At 44.0% G+C, this 25,724-nt stretch overlaps 1 protein-coding gene across 1 annotated transcript in view; it reads left to right on the forward strand.

The window, feature by feature from the left end:
- LOC137519138 (fibrocystin-L-like) overlaps window positions 1-25,724 on the forward strand; it is a 249,410-nt gene that overhangs the window by 41,486 nt on the left and 182,200 nt on the right. Inside the window, exons 4-14 of the mRNA XM_068237922.1 lie at window positions 1,069-1,213; window positions 7,960-8,074; window positions 11,826-11,883; window positions 13,438-13,531; window positions 15,794-15,847; window positions 16,434-16,507; window positions 16,790-16,832; window positions 19,578-19,648; window positions 20,606-20,716; window positions 22,721-22,810; window positions 23,343-23,605. Coding sequence (XP_068094023.1) covers window positions 1,069-1,213; window positions 7,960-8,074; window positions 11,826-11,883; window positions 13,438-13,531; window positions 15,794-15,847; window positions 16,434-16,507; window positions 16,790-16,832; window positions 19,578-19,648; window positions 20,606-20,716; window positions 22,721-22,810; window positions 23,343-23,605 — 1,118 coding nt within the window. The remainder of the gene's footprint in view (window positions 1-1,068; window positions 1,214-7,959; window positions 8,075-11,825; window positions 11,884-13,437; window positions 13,532-15,793; window positions 15,848-16,433; window positions 16,508-16,789; window positions 16,833-19,577; window positions 19,649-20,605; window positions 20,717-22,720; window positions 22,811-23,342; window positions 23,606-25,724) is intronic.

A 25,724-nucleotide genomic window follows, 5' to 3' on the forward strand; every position in this document is an offset into this window, starting at 1 on the left:
AGACAAATTTATCTCTAATCAAATCTGATTAGAGATACATTTTTCTCTAGTCAAATCTGCCCAAACACTACAGGCCGATTCCCGTCCGATTTCCACCCGGCCGCTGCCCCCAAAATGTATAAATGTATGTAGTGTGTGCATTTATACATTACCTGTCCTGTAGCAGCTGCCGCACGGTGTCTGTCCATCTCGCCGGGTAACAGCCGCATACATGCTAGTGGTGCATAGTGCCTGACGTCAGATGCTATGCACCGCCGGTGTGTATGCGAAACCCGGCGAGATGGACGGAAATCGCGTGGAGGCCGAACACGTAATGTATAAATGCACACACACTACACACATTTATACATTGCGGCGGCAGCGGCAGGAGTTTCGTCGTCTCATCACTCGTTCTCCATTCGGCCGCCATACTGCCGCGCACCCGACCAACCAACTTCGGCCCGACATTTTCCAGCATGCGCAATCGACTATGCAGCCAATATCTGTCCCGAAATTGGTCGATTTGTCGGTCGGCATGCACTTGGCAACACCAATTTTCATCCAATTCAATTATAATAATCAAACTGGATGGTCAATTGGTTGGTTGGTCGGCTAATGTATGGCCCCCTTAACATTATTACTTAAAGGAATATTTAAGTAAACCTAAAAAATAATTTGAACTTGCCTGGGGCTACTTGCAGCCCACTAGAGTCTTTCTGTACCCACAACGTCCTCCTGATCCTCTCTGGGCAGCAGCGGCGAGCCCCGCAAAGCTTGTCCATCGCTACGAGTTGCCAGCTACTGCGCATGCACATCCCCGAGCTGCGCACATCCTGATCGTGCTCCTGCTGCTGGAAGTGCTCTGCACAGTCCTTTCACAGACTCCTCCCAACACACTTCCTCTGCTTTCCCTCTCTGCCACTCCCAGTAACATCACTGGGTCCTCTCCCAACCCGTCATTGGCTGCACCTTTCTTCCTGTTCCTTCACTGGCTCCTCCTACTACTTTTTGAGCTGCCCCTTTTCCACCAATCTTTTCAGTAGCTTGCAGACTGATCATCTGTGTTATTATCTCCCTTCCCTTTTTTAGGCTTTTCAGATGCAAACCAATTTAATTATGGAAGTGGGACCAGCAATCAGGGGAACAGCGTTCAGTTTGTCTCCTCCACCCTGTCTATCCCATGTGATGTGGAGAAGGATTCCAGCCATGCAACACAAATAACTTGCTACACCAGGTAAATTGTCTCTACTGGGCACCCATAGGAGCACAAACTTGCAAAATGAAGGTAAAACATCTCAGTACATAGGAAAATCACTGCCTTCTAGAGTCACATGATCACTTAATTTCACATCCTTACCGAGTAGTGATGTGCACAAATTTTGCATAGATGTAATTTTTCATAAAATTTTTCAAAAAGACCTTGTCGTTTTTGGGAAAGTCGATATTAAAAATGCAAACGAAAAATGTCATTTATCGGAGTTTAAAACCTTGTTTCCTTTACATATTTAAAATTGATTTTCTCAAAAACGACAAGGTCTTTTTAAAAAATTATTTTGTGGGCTTTTACCCACTATTCTCCTTAATCTATTTTAGTTCCTGGACGTAGAAAGTACGTCCAGGAACCATGCGCGCTCCCGTGGCCGATCGCGCGCGTGCACGCGCGCTCCCGGCCCGCGGTTCGTTAGCCAGGCAATCAGTGAATCGGGCTGTGGTGCCCGATCACTGATTCCTTTCCCCCGCTGAAAAAGCGACAGCTTCTCTCGGAAGCTGCGCCTTTTCTGGCTGTTACCTCCCCATGCGTCTCTCTAAGCGTATGTTACGCTTAGAGTGACGTCATGTAAACAAACTCATAGCCGCCATCTTGTGGCCAAAAAGTAATACTACAACTAAAAGTAAAAAAAAATAAAAATCAACACACATTTACATTATAAACCTATTGTTTACATCCCACCCTCCCAAAACTACCCAAATAAAATGTTTAATATAAAAAAAACAAAAAACATTACAATAAAAAAAAAACATGTAAATATTTACCTAAGGGTCTAAACTTTTTAAATATCAATGTAAAGATGAAATATTTCTATATTTTTTTTATTTTAAACTTGTAAATAGTGATAGATGCAAAACGGAAAAAATGCACCTTTATTTCCAAATAAAATATTGTCGCCATACATTGTGATAGGGACATAATTTTAACGGTGTAATAACCGGGACATATGGGCAAATACAATATGTGAGTTTTAATTATGGAGGCATGTATTATTTTAAAACTATAATGGCTGAAAACTGAGAAATAATGAATTTTTTCCGTTTTTCTCTTATTCTTCCTGTTAAAATGCATTTACAGTAAAGTGGCTCTTAGCAAAATGTACCCCCCAAAGAAAGCCTAATTGGTGGCGGAAAAAACAAGATATAGATCAGTTCATTGTGATAAGTAGTGATAAAGTTATAGGCTAATGAATGGGAGGTGAACATTTCTCAAGTGAAAACGACGGAACGCGAATGGGTTAATATTTGTAGCAATGTTGGCCATCGCATATATGGGGGCTTTGCTATTCACCGCTAAAGTCGGCACAAAAGTATGTAACAATACAAATGATTGCAAGGATTTGTTTTATAACATGAAACCACAACGATAACATTAAAGGGGCACTATGGTGAAAAATTGTAAAATATGTGCAAATATATACAAATAAGAAGTACATTTCTTCCAGAGTAAAATGAGCCATAAATTACTTGTCTCCTATGTTGCTGTCACTTACAGTAGGTAGTAGAAATCTGACAGAAGTGACAGGTTTTGGACTAGTCCATCCCTTCATGGGGGATTCGCAGGGATTTATTTATTTTCAAAAGCACTTTAGTGAATGTCAGTTGCTCTGTCCAACTGCCAAAAACTGTGTAGCAAGCAGGGAAGCTGGCCAGCACCATTGTTTAAATCCTTTTTAGGGAATATCTTTATAAAGTATAAAAGCCTTGCTGAGAATCCCCTATGAAGAAATGGACTAGTCCGAAACCTGTCATTTCTGTCAGATTTCTACTATCTACTGTAAGTGACAGCAGCATAGGAGAAAAGTAATACATGGTTCATTTTACTCTGGAAAAAAACATACTTCTTATTTGTCTATGTTTGCACATATTTTAAATTTTACAATTTTTCGCCATAGCGCCCCTTTAATAAATGTATATGTTGTAAAAATAATAATAATAATAATAATTAATAATAATAATAATAATAGGGCTGATCTACCGGATGCAAATAATTCAAGCTTGCATGCAAATATAATGCTAATTGTATGCATCTTACAAATTTGCATTTCATTGGCCGTCTTAAAAAATACTGCAATCAGGGCTGGATTTACACCTCGGGAGCCTATAGGCACATAAGCTCTGGCACCCTTAACTCCACCCCTTAATACAGTCCACACCCCTCAAGTCCCACCCCCTTCTCTTATTAAATAAAACCACACAAGGTCGTGTAGATCTTACCAAAGATGAGAATATGTGCAGATATTGGCAACAACATGATGTATGGCCACCTCAAAGTTTACCTGTAACTTAAAATACCCGTATTTCGCGACGTATAAGACGCTCCGGAATATAAGATGCACCCAGGTTTAGTGGGCAAAAACCAGGGGAAAAAAAATACTATTCCCATATTCCCAGAGCGCCTTGTACATGTTATCCCTCAGATGGTAGCCTCCTGTGTCCCCCATGTATCCTCCATGTCTGCCCCATGTGTCCTGTGTCCCCATGTCTCCCCCATGTGTCCGCATGTCTGCCCCATGTGTCCTCCTGTCACCCCCACTATGTCTCCTCCTGTCTCTTATGTGCCCCCCAAGGTCCTCCTGTCACCCCCATGCATATTCCCGTCACCCCACCATGTCTCCTCCTGTCTCTTCCGTCTCCCCCATGGTCCTCCTGTCACCCCCATCATGTCTCCTCCTGTCCCTTCTGTCTCCCCCACAGTCCTCCTGTCCCCTCCATGTATCCTTCTGTCTCCCTCATGGTCCTTTTGTAACCCCCCACCATGTCACCTGCCGTGTCTTAAGTCCCCGCTATGGTCCTTCTGCCTCCCGCATGTGTCCGCGCCCCCCCCCCCCCCCGCGTGTTTCCGCTACCTGCCCCTGTGTTGTCTGTCCCCCCGGGTGTTTCCGCCCCCTCCCCTTGTGTGGTCTGCCCCCCCGGGTGTTTAGCGACAGCTGCTTACCTCTTCCATCATGCCCGCGTGGACTGCAGCCCTCCGGCTTCTGTGTGCGGCTTCCTCTAGTGCCGGCTTCTGATGACGTGTCATTGTGACGCGTCATTAGAAGCCGGCGCTAGAGGAAGCCGCACACAGAAGCCGGAGGTCTGCAGTCCACGCGGGCATGATGGAAGAGGTAAGCAGCTGCCGCTAAACACCCGGGGGGGCCAGACCACACAAGGGGAGGGGGCGGAAACACCCGGGGGGACAGACAACACAGGGGCAGGTAGCGGAAACACGCGGGGGGGGGGGGGGGGGCGCGGACACATGCGGGAGGCAGAAGGCCCATAGTGGGACTTAAGACACGGCAGGTGACATGGTGGGGGGTTACAAAAGAGACAGAAGGAGGAGACAGGAGGAGGCACACAGGCAGGAAATCCCCGACATGGCGGCTGTTCGTATCGGCGGGTGTTCGGAAGTCGGGGATTCCCTGTCTTTGCCGTATAAGACGCAGGGAGCTTTTCTCCCCATTTTTTTGGGAGAAAAAGTGCGTCTTATACGGCGGAAAATACGGTAATCAAAAAAAAAGATACGGTATGTCAAGCTTGTCTGGTCAATGACTATAGATCAGGCTGCATGCCCATATGATTGACCTATAGCCCAGCCCATAACACCTGCAAAAACTCCTACCTAGCACAATACTACAATACACCCTGCAGGTAGATGTAGCATACAGACTGACAAATAGTAATCCACCGACAGAACCTGTAAACTAGAAAAGCAATGGGCACAGTATTCACAAGTACTGTTTATCTATATATAGTCACCTGTGGCCTAGAAGATGATGCAGTCCGAAACGAATGAATCAGATGACTGCAGAGATAGATGTCCCAGAGTAGCAAGGCAGTCCAGGTAATACTTTCAGAGATAGCGTAGTCCTTAAACAAGCCGAGGTCAATGCAAGCAGCATTCATGCAATGTCTACGTCCATGCAGAGGTCAAACCAGGCACATAGTAGCGTAATCCAATATCAGGAGCAAGGTCAGCAACAGGGAATCCAGCAGAGATAAACTTAGTGAAGAGTCCAGGCAGAAGTCGGCAACAGGTATAAAACAGGTAGCGTGGTTAGGATACAGGCAAGGATCAGCAACAGGGATCAAACAGGTTTGCCTGGTCAGGATACAGGCAAGGATCAGCAACAGGAATCAAACAGGTTAGCATGGTCAGGATACAGGCAAGGATCAGCAACAGGAATCAAGACAGGAAGTGAGCGCATACCCAGCAACAAGCCAAGCTATTGCTATCACGGACGATGACTGGGGGTGCTCACTGAGTTTAAATACAAGGCCTAACCAATCAACACAAAGCAGAATTGAAATCAACCAATAATGTTCCAGCGTGTCAGCGTATCAGCTGACACGCAGATACAAGTGCACTACTGTTTACATCTGTGGAGCGCATACTGGGAATGCGTCCTCCGCTTGTCCAATAGCATGCGAGAGCCACCCTGCGTTTCAGTGACATTAGCGGCCTGCCGTAACATGGAAGTTCGGGTTGCAGCCCAGGTCTCGGCGCCCCGACGCCTGCGGAATACTGTGGATCTTACAAGATACTTACCTCAGGAGGGAGTAGCCCCTGGATCCTAATGGAGCTTCCTATTACAGCGCGCTGGCAGCCTGGAAAACCCCAAAACAACAATAATAACAATGGCCTGCTCGGACTCTGGTGGAAATAGCTGGGCCTGATGGGGTCTGTTCTACTGCGCAGGTGCAGACAGCTTGTGCCTGCACGGGAGAGCGGACTCGACTGGGCTCAGCTATTTCCACTGGAGCCCAGGAGGAAAGCCGCTAGTGTGCCTGCGCACAGCAATGATAAGCGCTAACAAGCAGGCTTTCAGGGGTCCCACTGCTGTATCGCCTCTGCTGTGGAGGATGGGAGAGGCCTCTTTAGGATTCAGAGGCTTCCCCCTTCCAAGGTAAGTACTCACTAGGGGCACTTTTTTCCCTTTAGGTTCACTTTAAAGAAAACTTTAACTAGAAAAAAAAAAAAAGGCCAGTACCTTACCTGGGGCTTTTTCCTTATCTTACCTGAATTCATCCTGGTCCTTCACTGTCATCCTGCGCTGCTCAGTTCCTCCGGTGTCACCCTCGGAATGCTGGATTTGCGGCCCCATTGTCAGGAGCATTTTGCACTGGTGCTTGCACACTAAGCAAAAATTACTATAACTATGCGCAAGCTCTCAGCACTGCATATGCTCAGTGGCGGCCGATTCAAAGACTTATGGAGGGGGACAGTTTACAGAGGGGGGCAGCAGAGGAGCATCACAGCATGAAATAGCGGTGAGGGTTTAAGAGGACTTAAGGGGGCTAGAAGAAGCCCCAGTTAAGTAAATCGCCAGGTCTTTTTAAGTTTCTCCCCAGCCATGGAGTGTGTGCTGTCTGGCAGGTTATGTGTGCAATAGCTTTATATGGAGCAGCAGTAATGTCCCCCGCAGGCCTGCCATGCCAGGTGGGAGATCACAGTGGAACAGTTCTGCACTGGGAGCAGTCAGCACAGTGCACAAAAGAGCAAACACAAACAAGCCATTAGCATCCTATTCTCCTTACCCAGCTGCTCCCACCTCTCACCTCTAATCAGCCGGGCAAGGCAGATCCACCAGCAGCAGAGCCTCATCGCAGTTCATTAGTAGATCCAGCACCAGGCAGTGGTGAGTTCACAGTCAACAAGGCACTTCACTGTGCAGTTCTGGTCTCTCTGACCCGCCTCACCTCCTGCCCAGGCTCTTCCATGGCTTCCTTTAAGGGCCTAACAAAAACACTCCCCACCTGATCCCTAAACCAAGTCCCCCTGTAAGTGCCGAACTAGAACCCACACTCACTTAAAGCTTAACCAAAACCAACCCCTGTAACCAACAAGATCCCCCCACCTACTGCTAACCCTAACCCCTCATCTAAGTTCCTGTCAAGTTTTATACGACCGGCTACAATGATTCATTCATATGTAGTAGCTAACATTCTACTACACACTTCGGACACTGAACTCACCATTTGAGCCCCTGATTATTATTAGTTAACACAGGCGATAGTTAACACAGGCTTCTATTAGACACCTTTCGATCCCTGTAAGTGCCTAACAATAACCCCCCCCCCCCCCCACACACACACACACACACACCTGATGCCTAATCCTAACCCCCTGTAAGAGCCTAGCAAGAAATACCCCCACTTGATCCCTAATCCATTCCTAAACCCCCTGTAAGTGCCTAGCAAAAAGCAACCCCCCACCTGATCCCTAAATCTAGTCTCCCTGTAAGTACCTAACAAGACACCCCCCCCCCCACACACACACACACACTTAATGCCTTACCTTAACCACCCCCTGTAAATGCCTAACAAGATCTCCTACTGCTTACCCTAACCCCTCATCTACATGCCTATCAAGATCATATATGATTGTCTACAACCAATAATTCCTGTGTAGTAGCTGACCGCCTACTGCCCACATTGGGCACTCAGCTCAATGTTTGGGCTCCCGATTACAGATAGTTAACACAGACTTCTATTAGACACCTTTTGATCCCGGCGCCCAAATGACCTAATCTGGTGAAAAACGCCCTTAGATTAGAATTTCATCATGGAATTCAAATTGTTACAGAAGCCTCTGGGGTTCTCTTTGAAGTTTCTTATAAATTGATCCAAACATTATCATGTATATTAATGTCATATTAAGGATGACTGATATCTTTGTGGAGTCTGACTGTCTAAAGACAAAAAGTAAAAGTTTACCTGTCTGCATTACAGGCCGATGCCAGCTGATTACTACATAGTGAGACTAAGCGTGGATGGTGTTCCCGTTGACCCAAGCCACCTCTGCTATGGCTATTACCAGAACTTTTGGTATGGGTGCATGTTACAGGTATGTAGACACATTTCTACTGACATTTTGTGTCTCATTGACCATAGTCATGGTCATAACTATAAATTATTAGGCTCTGTATTTTTTTTTACACCTTCTTCCCCTCCCTCCAATGTGGATCAACCTGGCAGAGGTCATATAATGAAAGTGTGCCCATCCTGAACCCTTCATAGCAATGCAGGCACCATGACCTCCCCCATAACAAGCGTGACAACAAGTACACCTACTCTAAAGGAAGGCCCTATATCAGATGTTGGATAACAAGTTGGACACCACTGATAGCCCAGGCCTCCCTGCAGCTGCAAGGGCTGGTTCTCCAGTAGACCTCTGACCCCAGCACAGGTTATGGTGTTTTTCATGTACTCATTGTTTAAGTGGCAAACATAAGACTAATGGTGTGAGATGGATGGATTAGAGAGGAATGTTCCATATATTTTAGAGCACACTTGTCATGGCAGAACTATGGAGCCAACCAACACCAACTCTTTGCAGGTGTGCATGAAAAAAGGGCGCTGTGAAAAAAGGGCCCGACTTATTAACGAATTTTTGGCGCCAGGTATTAACGAAACTTGCTAACGAGAACCATCCTTGTCAAGCTTTATTAACGATAATTAATGTTGCAAAAACAAATGAGAAATAATAACGAATAAATATTAACAGTAAATGTCATTACGTTTTTCGTCAATACAGCTTAACCCAACTATACTCTCACACAGAACCCTCCCCTGGTGGTGCCTAAAACTAACCACTCCCCTAGTGGCACCTAACACTACCCCCCCCAGTGGTGCCTAACCCTAACCACCCCCCGGTGGCGCCTAACCCTTACCACCCCCCTGGTGGTGCCTAAAACTAACCGCCGCCTAGGTGGTGCCTAACCCTAACCACTTCCCTTGGTGGTGCCTAACCCTAACCTCTCCCTCTGCAGAAACACCCTTTTACATATATTAATGATAATACCTTTGAAAAGTAAAATCTGTACTTATTAACAAAATAATATGACAAAAACTATACCGTTGTAAACTTCTAAAACGATAACTACCTCAAAAACTATAATGTTGCAATGTTTTAACGAAATTTTTTGCGGCGCCCTTTTTTCTGCTTTTTTGGCGCATTAACGATAATTGCATTAAAGTCTATGGCGGCGCCCTTTTTGTCCACCCTCAGCCAGTGCCCTTTTTTTCCTGCTACCCTTTGTAGAGAATGTCAGCTACCTAAACGTTAATCTGAACTCTGGCCAAAATACATTCTGAGTCTCACCTGGCATAGGTATCCAGATCATGTTTTCTGACCTTCCTCTGACTTCCCTGATTTTCTTAGTTGTTCCAAAAGAGGGATATGGAACAATTATAGTCGGAGGATCTACACTACCAGCACATAATAAAATAGATTTTTTTCACGTTTTCACACATTTTCATAGCAAAAATATCGAGTTTTCACGTTTTCACTGTAACTGTTTTAGCAATAAAAATATTGTTTTTCGAATGTTGTGCTTTTTGCTGTAAAATATCTTTTTTTGTGTTTTTGCGAAAAACCATGAAAACGCAAAAATACAAGCTAATTTTGTGTACATTTTCTCAAAATTGAAAATAGTATTTTCGATGCGAAAATTACTTTGGTGAAAATTTGCTAGCAACATTGCTGACCAAACATACAGTCCACCCGCTTTTGGTAAAACTCAGCCTCACTCGCTCACAACATGGTTTTACTTAACCCCACCTCCCCCCCCACCTCACCCACCACCACCCCTCCAAAGGCAAATGAGGTAAGTCTTCTCCCTCTAGCTATAAGTATGTTGGTGACCCAATGACCCTCTCCACAACCACGCAACGTTGATTGCTCTTTGAAATTTGTACCTATGGCTTGCGGTTGCACCTGCATAGCAGATGACAAAAGAGGAGCAGAGGATGGATTCAAAGGTGACAGTGCTAAACCTGGTCAGCAGATCTCACGGCATTCTACATTTTTTCAATTGGGGCAGAAAGAAAAGCCTTTGCTGAGACTTCTTCATTGGGACGCACTGCAAAAATGATGATTTGCTTTGTCCTCTGCCTTCTCTTGTCTCATGTTCTTGAGACTTAAGGCGCCGTTTGCATGATGTGAGCTTAGTAAAGTCTGCTGTACAACATATCTGTCTTGTTATTTATATCTACCTCTTGTTCTCTTTATACTTGTTGTCTTTACTATTGTTATTGTTAAATAAGCAAAGCCTTCGAATTTGATGCTTTGATGCTTCTTCTGTATTAACAGTCTAGTATATGTTTACAAGCTAAGAATACAGGAGATCCCAGCTGAAGGGCTCCCCTCTGTTAATCATCCTATTACTTCTTGTAGTGCCAAGTACCACTGAGACTCACTCCTCATGCTGCATTCTCTGTAACAAAAACTCTGTTAAGGTGCCAAACCTTCTTTCTGAAAGGAGCAAGACTGGTGGGGAAAAAGAGGTGCTTCTTGACTCACTGACCACTGGAACTCATCATATACAGTCAGGGCTGGGCCAAGGCATAGGCTGGAGAGGCTCCAGTCTCAGGGCGCAGTGTAGGAGGGGGCGCACAATTCATTCAGCTGTCATTCCTAATTGTGTATGAAGCAGAAAGAAATAAGAAAAGGGGATACATAGCAGTGACTGCAAGCCAGATAACTAGATATTAAGGTGTTGGGGAGGTTGGGGGCCCTGTGGCCCTCTTAGTCTAATAGCAATCAGTGTGTGACACCTGGGGTGGGAGGGATGGAGGGGCGCACTTTGGTGTCTCAGCCTTGGGTGCTGGAGGACCTTGTCCCTGCTCTGTATACAGTACAGCTTTGTGGATGGGCCTGGGCCATGTAGTGGGGGAAAATAACACTAGCACATGTACAGACAGAGGGTGACAGGTCATACTGAGAATCATAATCTGTTGTAGGTCTGATCACCGAATGGAAGTTTACCCTTACGGTTACTTTTCCCTATAAATACAGTAGACTGGACCCACAAATTACACATTCAAGTTAGTTATTATGATTCAAGCAAGCTGAGAAGAGCAGAGGTTGCAGGAAGTTGAAGGAAAATGGCCTATCAGAAATAGAGAGAGGATGTCACATGATTTGTAGGCACTAAGCAGTGCAAGTCTAAGCTCCCTTTTAAGGTGCTGTGTTTTCCCTCACTTCCTCATTTTCACAGATTCAGCAGATTAATACGTAATCAAATTTGGCAAAGAATGTTTATGTAACTCAGGCACAGGTTGAGTGTCAATGTGTCAATATCAGCAATGAATCTAGACTGGAGATAATATACAAAGCAGATAAAAAGGGGTGATCTGGCAAAAATGGCGTCTCCATATGCTGCAATGTTAATTGCTGCTATTAGCGGTGACTTGGGTGCAGGAGGCAAAGTGGAACTATAGATTAGCAAGTGCGAAGCCTATAGCGAGGATGAAAATATTGTCAGATAGGGTTATAGGTGGCAGAGAGGCACTCTGTAGGGTTAGGTTAATCAGTGCCAGGGGAGTCCGTAGTGTTAGGCACCACCAGTGGGGTTTAAGGTTAGGCAACACCAGGGGAGATCTTTTAGTGTTAGGCATCGAGAGGGAGGGCTAGTGTTAGGGAAAGGTTGGGTTGAATTTAAAAATAAGGCAGGTATATAAGGTGAAACATGGTTTCAATGGTAAACACCCCTAAGTTCTGTCAGCTGAGCCCTGTGTGCAATCAGGTTTTTTTATTGTGAGTGTTTTTTGCAGTTGTTGAAGTTGTATGCTCTTTTTGTTTTTCTCACCTTCAGACTCAAACAGGCATCACCCCTCTAATAAACACCTTGACACCCTTTACTGCAGCACCAGGTACGTGTCATAGCATGAATACTGGCTTTCTTTACATTTACAGGTAGTTGGGGACCATGCAACTGGGATTATTGATTTTTCTATCCCCTCCATTCCCTTCTCTTCTCTCTCCTTTCCCCTTTTCTTACCTTCAACTCTTGCTCCCCCCCCCCCTTCCCCCTCCCTTTTTTTTCCTTCCCTCTTTCCCTTTGCATCTTTTTGTTCAGCACAGGCTCAGCTGAATTGCTGATACTGGCTTCTTTTAGGCAATTTACAGTATGCGCTGTTGTTTGATAATCAGGCCAAGAGAATACCTGCAAATCATGGGGCCCCTGGAAAAAAAATTGATGGGACCCCTGTACATTCCTTTTCCCCCTCCCTTCCCACGTTGACACCCACAGCCAGCAGTCCATTTGTTAGGGGTCAATGGTGGGGCTAACTTGACACCCCCCTGTTCCAGGGACGGGTCTAGACCAAGTTGCGCCTGGGGCAAGGCCAGGTTTTGGCGCCTAAAGGTCAGGTTTTGGCGCCTAAGCTGCCATTCCCCATCCAGTTTTGGCGCCTAAAGGTCAGGTTTTGGCACCTAAACTGCCATTCCCCATCCAAATGTTGCTGCCTTTTTAAGAATATAACAAACTGCGCCTGGGGCAAGAGACCCGTCTGCCCCCCCCCCCCCCCCCCTAGATCCGTCCCTGCCCTGTTCACCACCATAAGAGGTTTGATCACCATAACACCTTTTCTCTATGCATAGCAATTTCCATTTCACCCACTATAGCCAGTCACCCCCCCCCCCCTTCCCCCTGTAGTGCCAGTCTTCCTCGGTATATCCATGCACCCGGGAAATAGTCGGGAAAATACTGCAAACGGTATTTTAGACTTTTGTGTGCTAATTCACCAATATTTTCACAGGTGCGGTAGAAGTTCGGTAATTTACCAAAGCCCAGTTGTCAGTATCTGTATTACATGCTGTTCTGTGCAGAGATAGCATTACAATAGTAAGAGACATCCTGACATCCCTTTAGATGTACATGTTTTGTTATACTGCCTCTGCTTGCTCTAAATCTAGTCTCCATTAGTCTTTCTTGAAATTTTATTTATTTGCTACAGCTTAGATGAACTCCAAGAGACTTTACACATGCCCAGCTTAGGTTACTTCCCCACTACCTCCTTATTTCCCCCACTTGCTCCTCCACATTTTCAAACATTTTCAAACAGGAACTTAGGGTGGTGGGGAAGCCTGTTTTGTTCTGTAATCTCTCTGCTCGCTGCACTGCTTCTGTGAGTTCTGTGAGTCTCTCACTGATACAGACAGAAGAGAACTGTCGGTAATGGAACTGTGTTTTACCGCATGCTGTAACATTGGTGAATTGACAGTTACGGACATTTGCTGACATTTGTTGAGGTATTTACCGCACAAGTCGGTAATTTACCTCACTGCTTGGTAATTTCAGCTTTTGATGCGGTAACAGCCTTGATGAATTGACACTTTCCTAAGTGCTCGGTAAAATCAGCTGTTTTCAGCATTACCAAATGCGGTAATACTTGGTGAATTGACGCCATTATGTCCTTTTTCAGGTTCCCTGATCACCATTGTTGGAAGAATCTTCACAGATGTCTATGGCAGTAACACAGCTGTGAGTTCCAATGGGTTGAACACCCGGGTGCTCAGGTAAGGAGGTTCCTGTGTATCCCACAATGCACAGCACTTGTTTTATAAAGATTGCCAATAAATAGCGGGTCCCGGGGCCGTCCTATCAACATTTTTCATTTTCAGAATTAGCGTTTTGAAAAATATTTTAAAATTTGTTTTGACAGTTATCATTTTATTAATTATCATTTCAATTTCTTTATCACTTTGAAATTCGTTTAAAAATTGTAATTTATCAGTTCAAAAATTATCGTTTTGCAATATATGGTCTTAGAAATGCATTGTTTTTTGATCTATGTTATTTGCAGTGGAGATAGGGAGTTTTAGGGTTAGTCTTTAGGAAGGGGGTTTTAGTGTTAAGCACCGTCAGGGGAGATCTTAGGGTTAGGTCCCAGCGGGGGGGGGGGGGGGGGCTTCTTAGGGTTAACACTAGACACAACCCGGGGGGGGGGGGGGGCTTAGGGTTAGGCACCATCAGGGGGAATCTGGGGTTAAGCACCAATGGGGGGAGCTTCTTAGGATTAGACACTACACTGGGGGTCTTAAGGTAAGGCACCACCTGGGGGTCTTAGCGTTAGGCACCACTGGGGCAGGAGGTTTAGGGCTGGGCTTCATTAGGGGGTCTTAGGGGTAGACACAACCAGGGGGGACTTAGGGTTAGGGATAGGTAGAGGGAGGGTTCTGTGTGAGAATAGGGTTAGGTTTAGTTGTAGTTAAATATTACAACAATACAACTGTAAATATATTTTTGTTTTCATCGTTATATACAATATTTTTCCCTTTTTAATACTGCTATTTTAATGTATTTATTATTCTATCTCAGATAAAGATGAAGGAACAATAAAAAATAGTTATAAACAATATATTAAAATTCCAGCTATACTGTAACGATCGGTGTCGGCACGCAGAGAGAATCTGATTATTGGTGATCTGCAGTATCACCAAGAATGCAGATATATACCCGATTATTGATGATTTGCAGTATCACTGATAATCAGATATATTGCTAACCTCTGGACACCTTTGGATATGTGAGTGTTTGGTGTAACAGTAATACTTTGAGTAATGTACCTGCTGAGCAGGTGATATACAATGTAGAGACGCTGTTCTGGGAACAGAGAACCCTTCCAGCAGCCTGAGGCTCCCCGAGGGGAGGAGTCAGGCTGGAGACGGGAAGGGCCTAGGAGTGAGTGACACCTAAGAAGGATGTTATTAACAGTACTGGAGACTATCCCTTTAAGAGGAGAGATAGCTCTCGAGGTCGGGCACGCCGGGTCGGCAACACACTGACAGATAAAGTACAAAGACAGAAGGCTGATTCGGTATCCAAGTCAAGCAGGGTCTGGCAACGGAGTATCAGATGTACGAAGTACCGAATCAGAAGAAAGAGGAGTAGTCAGAAAAGCTATAAGTCATAACATATCAAACAATGCCTATTCTGGGTGCGAGGTCCTTGGTCTCAGCACCCCTGGAACTAGTCTGGAGAATACACAGATGGTAATACAGTTTCCCTAGACTGGATGCGAGGTAAGTAGTCTCAGCACCCTGGAACTAGTCTGGAGTATAACACAGATGATAATACAGTTCCCTAATCTGAGTGCGAGGTCCGTGCTCTCAGCACCCTGGAACTAGCTTAAGCATAAACAAAATACAATACAATAATCTGGCTAAGTGTGAATTCCCAGGTCCACCTGGTTCAAACACACTGAGGATCTGACTAGGTCTGAGTGCTTCCAAGTAGTGATCGCAACGGCAGACAACTTGCAAGTGACCAGCAGGAACTATATATGGAGTAGTGCTCTCCAGCACCACCCCTAATTGCTCAACCAATAGTATCCCGCTCAGGAGTCAGCTGATCGCGTGGTCAGCTGACTCTCCCTGCCTAGTATAAGAATTCTGCCTCTCAGCGCGCGCGCGCGCGTATTCCTAAGTCTATGTGCACTAACAGACTCAGCCACACCAGACACACGCTGCCGCGTGCAAACCGCCGCGCTGGACGCGGAACCAGCCGCCTTACTGTTGTTGCATGCGACGGCTTTTCCGCGTTCTGCCTTGCTACCAAACACATGCTTCCGCATGCAAACCGCCGCACTGGACGCGGAATCAGCCGCCTGCTCAGTAGCACATGTAGCGGCCTTTCCGCGATCTCTCACATATACCCTGCGTTTTTTTTCCTGGTGCACTTATTTGATATATATATATACACCTCTAGTGCACCAACATGACTACAACTATCTTATTTGAATACTTTCTGAATTTTAATACCATCTTATTATTTCTCAGGGTATATGCTGGAGGAATGCCGTGTGAGCTACTTATACCCAACTCTGACACTCTGTAAGTATTCTGCCACTGCACATCTAATGAGGCTACATAATAAGTATATTACACAATGCCTTATGAGGGTGAATCCAACCTAAACTGATTTACTTTTGCGTTTACTTTGGTAGACTGCATGCTGCTAACTATGTTAATGTGTTATATTAGAAACATTTAGAAATGAGAATTGATTGTTGTTTTGTGCATTATTAATTTCTTTTCCACCTATTATTAGATACCAGGGGCGTAACTAGAGGGGCATGACTAGAGGGGCGTAACTAGAGGGGCGTAACTAGAGGGGCGCAGCCCCTGCGATCGCAGAGGGGCCCATAGCTGTGGGGGTCCCCAACTACTAACTAACCATCCTTCAGATCAGGTGGTTTTGTGGCTACACATGTTAGGGGTGTGAAGATCATGATGGCCACACTAGTTTTATGACCCTTGTGAGATGATCCCCAAGAACATGAAGATGTGGACATTGGGGGGCCCAATCAGAGTTTTGCTGGGGGCCCGGTGAATTGTACTGATGCCCCTGTCAGATACCATTATAACCAGACGCAGAAATGCAGCACTGCAATGAATCCATGTCTGTTTTCTCATTTAGGTACGGATTGCAGCTTGACTATGTATGGAGTTACTATGGCAAAATGATCTGTTACAATACTGGCACCTATGTTGGTAAGAAGTCGCTTAACCCTTTAGCAGCCAATTTATTTAGAAGCTTGCAAGTTGCAAGTGCTCCTGGCCAATTTAGTTTAGCACCTTTTTTTTTATTACTTATTAGTTATATTTGCTTTTTGCTAATTATTACTGCTGTAATGTGTATTTATGGCCACTTGTCACTAGGGGGCAGGGTAGAGACAATAACAGAGGATTTCTGCTTAGCAATGTATATTATAAAAGAATTGTGATGAACAACAGGCCTGATCAGCTATTCCTTTTCTCTCTGTTCTCCCCCAGGACATCTGAATGTCAGCTTTATTCTAGACGGCATTTATGGACGGTGAGTTATTAGTGGTCATTGCCGTATAGGATAAATATATTAGTGTTTCAGCACACCCTAAACTGCTCTGCACATCCATCAGCTGTTACCTCAAAGCAAACCTGAATCTAATATAAACTTATGAGATAATGAACTGTGTGTGTAGTACAGCTAAGAAATTGAACATTAGTAGCCAAGATTAAGAAAAGAGTCTCATATTGTTTCCAGTACAGGAAGAGTTAAAGAGACTCTGTAACAATTTTTTCAGCCTTAGTTCTTCTATCCTATAAGTTCCTATGCCTGTTCTAATGTGCTCCGGCTTACTGCAGCCTTTCCTAATTGCACTGTCTCTGTAATAAATCTTATCTCCTTTCCTCTGTCATGTCTGTCGGGCTAAGGCTTGAATGTGTGGAATGTGCTGTGCTGCTTGTGATTGGATAGAAGCGATACACACCCTCTGCAGGCCCCCTGCACACTCTGTATGACTCACACACTCTATTTATGTGAGCATATCACAAGCTGGTTAGTTTGTTTGTAAACACTGCCTAAAACTGTTAATTACAAGCCAGGATTGCAGCAGAGAGTGGCAGAAAGAGCACAGAGGGGCCCAGGAGAAAATAAGGAATAGAATGGTATGCTTTTTATTGTAAGAATATTAGAGTACAGATTCTCTTTAAAACACTTCAGCTGGTATCTATGTAAAAGAGCTTCTCTGAGCTATTCCACCCACTGGGTTGAATACAGTCCTGTTTTCTGAAGCTTTTAAACAGCCAAGAAACAGTGAGAAACAGCTTGAGATAAGGTTTTACTGCAGGAAAGTTCAAAGGGTCATTATTTCTGCTTTGGTTTATAGCTTTAAAAAGTGTGGTTTCTAAACTGCACATATGACAGTATGATGCAATGTTATAAACAAAAAAGCTACATAACTGAAAATAAAAATATGAGACTCTATTCTTTGCTACATACAGTATGTTCTATTTATTATCTGTACTACAAATACAATTCATTAGATCATGCTTTTTTTTTCTCGCTTCGGGGTTGCTTTAACGGAAAGCCTATAAAAGCTTTCCGCATGAATTATCTCACCTTATTATATTTTCACTTATATTTACAAAACATACTTTTAGCACTTTTCAAGCTAAATAATCAATAAAAAAATAAGATTGTGCCTGATTAGCTTTGGTATCACTTTTCTTTTCTTTAGTATCTTTGTGCATGTTGGGTCCTTAGGAACAGTGATGCTCAAATCCGAACTTTGGGTGAATCCGGATAGTTCTATCCGGATTTCATCCAGATACCTGTGCGGGGTGGGTCAAGCTTACCTGTCTGACATCTACTTCAGTCCGTCCCTCTGCACCTCCCACAATGCAGTCCAAGCAGCAGTCACGTGATTACAAACACTTTCTCTTTCCGGGTTGAAGGAGGAAGTGTTTGTACTCACGTGACGTGCGTGGACCGCATCGTGGGAGGCACCGAGGGACGGACCGAAGAAGACAGCAGATAGGTAAGCTTGACCCGCCCGCCCACCCCGCACAGGTTTACTGGGTGATATCCGGATAGCAACTATCCGGATTCACCCAAAGTTCAGATTTGAGCATCACTGCTTAGGAAGTTTTAAAGTTGTCTGAAAGCCAGCATTTCTACTTTGCTCTAAAAGATTCTTCACAGCTTGAAAGCTTTTGTCCCAGAAACAAATTCTAGCAGAACATCACTGACATGGTTAAACAAAGCATTTTCTCCTGCTATTCAGCTTCAAATCCGCATCCAAACTGTAGATAACAGTATCGTTTTTACTTGTTAACCCCTTCGGGACCAGCTGCCTACTGATAAGGCTGTTTCTGAAACAGAAACAGCCTTATCAGTCCGCCGACAGACTGTACACACGCTGTACTGTCTGCTGAAAACCCGCCCAGCGGGAGGTGCCGACGGACCCGTCGTCGGCTTCAGTATGACGTGTGTACGAGCCTGTACTTTACAGAAAATAATCTAATTACAGAAAATCTAACAGCAAATCTAACAGAAACATCTAATGCTAGAGATACACGGTATGTTTTGTACCTCAGAATCGAGCCGCTGATGTCGGCCGATGATAAAATCCAACACGTCCGATCAGCTGCCGGATCGATTCCCCGCTCGATACCGCGGGCGGGACAATAGGAAAAAACTAGCAGAAGATAAGAAGTGCCCACGGAGACGAGCGGGAATCGATCCGGGCGGCCGCAGGGACACGCTGCAATTGAGCCAGCGGCTCGATACACGGTACTAAAACGAACCGTGTATTCCCAGCATAACAGAAAATTGTATGGTGTGGTGCGTACTAGGCATTAAAGCCTTACACAAACGGTACAATTTTCCATCAGTACGACCGGTGATCTGATAAGAAGTTGCATTGTGTGTAGATGTCCAAATTGTTCCCGATCGATAATGTGATTGATTTTACATTGATAACTACACCAAATTGATCGCAAAATCGATCAGAATCAGATCGGACCGGTTGGAAATTATCTGGTCAATCTGTTGATCTGATGGAAGATTGTACTGTGTATAACCAGCTTTATTGTCTATACACAAATCTTACAGTATATGCCCTTCAGCAAACATTGTTTTATTGTAAACAGTGTGAGTCAACATGTACCAGGATTTTCTAAACAGCTAAAATCCGTAATACAACAATACAGCATTATTTATGATCAGACTTTTGGTTAAATATTTTAATCATACTTGTTAGTGTAAACTGAACTGTTTTCTTTTTTCTCTGATTAACAGGAGTTTGCCAAGTCTGTCCACTTACTTTGTGTCTTCCCTGAATAAAATAGCTATGTACCAGACTTATGCAGGTAAGAAGAGTCACTATATCTGTTGTGTTCAGTAGTCACGGAAGGAGAACAACTGAAACTATTTACAGCATTGATCAACTCTCTAAATAAGTAGTGTCCTCACTCCATGTTCCTAGCTAGGGCATAACAGGAACAAACCATCCACAACAGTCTAGATCAGTGGTCTTCAAACTAAGGCCCGCGGGCCGAATGTTACCCCCTGAGGCTTTTTTACCAGCCCCCCACACACAAAATGTATTACTTATAGATGCGGTCAGCTACATCTTTAAATATTGTTGGTCCGCATATGGAATAGCAGTGCAGGCACCACCCATCCACATGGAAGCCAGAAAGCAGCAATTCTCTGGTTTCCAATCAAATTCCACATCAGGTGACACTGCTGTCCAATTGGATTTTAGGTTGTCACCTGGGTATGCTTCACTGTCTGGCCCACAAAGACTTCTACATCATTTTATACATACTCCCCCCAGCAGTCTGAAGTATGTTGACCCGGTCCTCGACCCAAAATGTTTGGAGACCCCTGGTCTAGATAATCATATCCAGTTTTACAAGTAGCACAGTGCCAACTACAGGCCAGATGTAAGAACACCACGTTTTCCCCTCCTGTTACAAAAGCATCTTTAAATAAATGCCAAGTGTGCTAATATCATATCACAACATGGAGTATTGCCAGAAGATCCCATCTTTATTGCCAAATTGTTGTGTTTAGTTGTCACAGAGCAGGACAACTAAAACTAGGTTTATTTACAGAATTTACCAACTTTACACCAACTTTATATAAGCAGCGTCTTCACTTTGTGTTCCTAGCTAGGGCATAACGGGAACAAACGATTCACAACAGTCTTGATAATCTTATCTGGTTTTACAAGTAGCACAGTGCCATCTACAGGCCAGATGTATGAACACCACAATACCTATTGCAGGTTTATTGTTTCCTGTGCTTTATCCATTCTGCAGTGATCTCTGGGATCTTCCCCTCATCTGGAAGTGTGGCTGGAGGCACCGTTGTCACCATCTCTGGACAGTACTTCGATCAGACAGACCTTCCAGCCAAAGTCCTTGTAGGAGGTATGCCAAAGGCAATTTGTAGACAACAATGATCAGATCATGAGATGTATTAGTGGTCAATATTACAATATAAACTTACCACAAAACCATCCATAGCTGGTGTTAAGTAGAGGTGATCAATGAGATGTTGATTTTCCGATTTGGTTGCACGTTTGTTGCAAATTTCATTCAGCTTGGATCTAAACCAATCAAAATTAGAATCTACCGCGTTTGCCTGGATCAATTCAGAACTGCATTGAAAAAAAAAAAAAAAATAATATATATATATATATATATATATATATATACATACTCTGAAATCGATCAGGTAGTAAGTAGGGACTTCTGTAGAAATCTGACCGGGCATCAATCGAAGTACTGCTCACACTAGTCTCTCTGCATTTCTGCACTGCTGTCAGTTTTATTGGTACCCCGCACACCATACAATTTTTTAAATATCTGTTCAATTTAAGAATTGCAATCAATTTTTCTGACTGATTGTAACATTTCAAAAATATGACCAATGTACCACACACCTATGTTCAATTTTTTCCCCAATTATGATAAAAATGATTGGAAACTCTGAGAAAATTGCTAGGGTGTGTATATTAATAAATTAACAATCCAACACACACCATACAATCTTTAGTAGAAATTGAAGAGAAATATCTGGCATTACGGATCTATTTAAATCGAAAAAAACGGGAAATCCGATCGGATTTTTCAGTCGAATGAAAAAAAAGCTTTCGATTTCTTCGAGATATACGATCGTTTTTAACGAATTACTGTAAAATCGGATCATTTTATTGTATCGTGTACCTGCTGGCCTTGCTCACGGTGGTGAAGGCAACTTCTTGGGATGTTTGTGGGCTCTGCTGTGCTTCAAGGGAGCCCGAGGTGAGCTCATAAAAAAAAACGTAGGCTACCTGATCCGAGGGGCTGATCAGGTAGCTGCAAAACTGCCGCTCCCCACCGCTCCTGTGGACCGCACTGGCCCGCTTTCACTTTCGTGACCTCTGGGTCACAACGCTGGAATGAGAGATTTATTCTCTCACCAGCGTGTAGGGAGGCGGGGAACGTGGCAGGAGGCACGGCTAAGGAGGAAACCCTGTAGGAACGTCCCTGGCAGGCGTTTTGAACAGGGTATCCCTCTCCCCTGTGTTTACCTCCGAGATGGCAAAAAATATTTTGGAGGCTGTAGTGCGGCAGTGGAGGGGCAGAGAGTGGCGGTGGGGGGGACACAGGGGCATGTCATTAGGCAGAGAACATGCCTCTGTGTCCCATATGCCCCTCCCCCCAAGAACCACCTCGGGTTCTCTTTAAAGACTGGGTTCCACTGCTCCCCAAGGTTAATACACTTTCAATTACTGTATTTTAACATATAATACAGAGTTCATGGTATGTACATAGAGTGGGGTATAATACTGTATTAGCTGGACCTATTTTTAACATTCAGTCTCGAGCAACCAGAAAGCACATTTAGGCCTCTTTCCCACCAGGACGTTGCGTTTTAGGGGACGTTATAGGTCGCATAACGTGCCCCTAAGGCAACGCCTGGCGGTGTTGGAGGCGGACGCCTTTTTTGTGCTGTGAGATGCGGAGACCACGTGATCCGCATCACGTGGTCCCGCCAGCCAATCGCCGCACAGAGCGGCCGCTCCAGGGAGTAAACACTGCACGTCACTCATTGCAGTGAATATTAATTAGCCATGTGGCTGGTCTCCCCTCCTCCTCTTACATTACTGAGCATGTGTAAACAGTCTAACGTGGCTTAGCCACGTATAACGTATATCATGCAGCACTTTCTTTAAACGTGCTGCGTTACAATGTAGCGCAACTTGGACACTATGAACAGCCCATTGATTTTTCATTGCTGTGCGGTGGGCTGCGTTACAGGCTGCACTACCTTGTGCCTGTAACGTCTTACTGTGAAAGCAGCCTTATCCGGCATCAGCCAATCCACATCAGTGCTGGATATCGGAGACTCTACTGTAATAATAATGTGTCACTGTGTTTTGGTTTCAGGCCAGAAATGTGCTGTCCTCACACTGACAGACACCATGATCACTTGTGTGGTGTCACCTAAACCTTCCGTCCTTCCTGCCTACTTCCCAGGTACGTAACATTATGGGTCATTGCTAAGCCAGACAGCAACATCACAGACCGGTTCTGATTCTATGATATTTCTTCACCAGTATCTGAGGTCACATGTACGGCAAAGCTTTATTCGTATCTACACATTATAGATGTCAATGGCAAAAAAAGAGTTTCCAGATATTATTTCATAGCAGGAGCAAGTTCTGCTTGTTCAGCATAGTATGCTGTGTAAACAGTGCAGAATGGATTCTGCTGTGTCCATAGGGGAAGCATAGAACTTTATCTCCTTTATATTCTCAGTAATTACTTCATTACAAGTCAGTCTGGTCATTTGTACTGAAACCGGCAATGTTATCAGTTAGCTTAAGTGAAGTGTAAATATGACTTCAAATGACCAGTCTTTCGCTATTTCATATTTGCTTTTTTACTCTGTTTAATGTTTTAAAGCAAACGTTTTATTTTTTAACAATTTAACAAAAGTTTAAAAGAATATATTTTACAAAATAACATTGAGTGTAAGCCTTTGCCGTATCCTTTGCTTCAATATTAGGAAACCGAGGAATGAAGGTGGAGAGGTGGAACGGCAGTTTATCCCTGAGTGATGCTTTGCACTTCAATGAAAACACCACCGGCTATGCCGGCACCTACTGGTATGACGGAGCCTCCCAGTCCTGGCCACAGGAAACCTCACCATTTATTGCTCGATTCACTGGCTACTTGGTGCCCCCAGAGACCGACTACTATAGGCTGTACATCAAAGGGGATGACAATTCTGTGCTGTTCTTCAATGAGACTGGAGACCCGGCAGGCAAGGTAATATTCAACACTGGGTCAATAAAATTACCATCTTTAGTGTTAGAAGGTGCTTTCTTCTCAATGTTTCGAGATGTCAATTTCAAAATGAACAGTGGCCCTTATTCCATTCACTTTTTCTATGAAGTTTTCTCTTAGGAAATACTTTAATATCTTCTATTTCTACTAACTCAGCACTGTATAGTTGAAAAAGTACCAACAAGTAAGTGAAAAGGTAATTTCAAAACTGTTTGGGGTATTTTCTGCCCTGCTGGCGGCTTAAAGGGCATTTTATTGATAAAGTCTAAAAATATCACCTAGGAAAAAAACGTAAGAGAAAAGTGAATTCAGTAAGGGCCAGTGGCCCATATTCAATTAGGTTTTTTCACCTGGGTTTCTCCTAGGAGACAATGTTTCACCTTCTGTTAAATTAACTTCACAGCACTACCAAAAATTAACGTACCATCAAAATTACTTTGAATATTTTCTTGCTTGCAGGGGGTTTAAAGGAATTTTATTTACAAGTTTAAAGCGGATCCAAGATGAAAAACTAACATATAACTTGGCTATATATCTTATCTAAAGTTTAGATAGTTTACACAGCAAATCAGCAAATCTAGCTGCAAACAGCTTCAACAGTATTTAATTATTTATTCCTGTGATACAATGAGAGCAGCCATGTTCTGCTTGTCATTACACAAGCAAGCTGCTCTGCATCTCCAGCCCTCAGCCTGTGAAAACTGCACTCCCCTCTCCTCCTCTCTCCTCCCCTTTCCGCCCTTTGAAATCTCTGTCTGATAATGCCTCCTCCTCCCCACCAGACTGAGCTCCCATGAGCCACTTGCTACATGGGTCTCAGAGTGCCTTGGCACTGGAGGAGCTTTGGGCAAGGCTTATTTAATTCATAGGGAAGTGTACTAAAACAAAACAAGCATTTAGTTTGTGGAATGCCCTATAAACTATATTGAAGGGTCACAATTATGCAGTGAGTAAAAATGTATCTTGGATCCACTTTAAAAATACCAACTAGTAGAAAACTCAGGAGAAAAAAGATAGACCAGTGAGTTACAGGTATCACATCATCCAAGACACCAGGACAAGAGATTATAGCTGCCCCTTGGGCCTCTCAAATATTGCCAGGTACACTGCAGTTGGGACCAGCATATATAGTAAGACCAGTTGCACATGTCGGTATAAGTTCCTCTGACTTTTTTAATGATTTGCAGCTGTTCCTCATCCTCGGCCTCATTTATTTGACCCTTACTGGATGTTTAACAATGTGTGCTCAATAACTCTCAACTATACGTCAGGCCTGAAAGAGAGATGAATAAGAAACAAAGCGTGACAAAGGGATATAACAAGGGGGCAGGTGGGCAGGTTCTAGAATTTTTGACACCTAAAGCAATACATTGTGAGGACGTTGTCATCCCCCCCCCCCCCCCCCCCACACACACACACACCATCTGACATGTGTGTGCAAAGCTGGACCGGAGAGGAGAGCCATAAATAAATAAATAAATCACATGGGGGACAGGTGCTGTAGGGGTGCGGACAAGTTCCAAACAGATACAAACCCATAATATTTTGTAACACTTGTAACACTTGTACATACGCAGAAAGCCTGATTTACTAAGACATCTCCAAATATCTTCAGTCCACACTGGAGCCCAATCACAAATGGCCACCCAGAGCGGACAGTGCAAGATCCACTCCTGTGGTCCACTGAAGTCCTTGTAGACCTAGGAGCGGATGTGTTTTTCCACAACAGGCTTCTATGGGAGACACATCCACTTATCCAGAAAAATTGTGTAGGCCAGGACTTGTCATTTTCGTCCCGTATCAGATTATCCCCCAACTTCCCTTGACATCCCTAGAAGCTTCCTGACCTATAGAATATTTTCCATAATTTTAGTATTAGCCATAAACACTGATAGGACTCAGACCTCTGAGTAAGCAGTTGTAACAATGCAAAACTTGCATCAGGCACCACTAACAAGTTGCTCTTCTCTCTCTTTTTTGGAGAGCTGACTTGTGTTTAGGTTAAGAACGAACCCACAGTCCCTATCTCATTTGTTACCTTTTATTTCAAGATAGACTCTAAACATTGATATATATATATATATATATATATATATATATA

Source organism: Hyperolius riggenbachi, chromosome 5 (genome assembly GCF_040937935.1).
Source record: "Hyperolius riggenbachi isolate aHypRig1 chromosome 5, aHypRig1.pri, whole genome shotgun sequence".
Lineage (NCBI taxonomy): Eukaryota > Metazoa > Chordata > Amphibia > Anura > Hyperoliidae > Hyperolius > Hyperolius riggenbachi.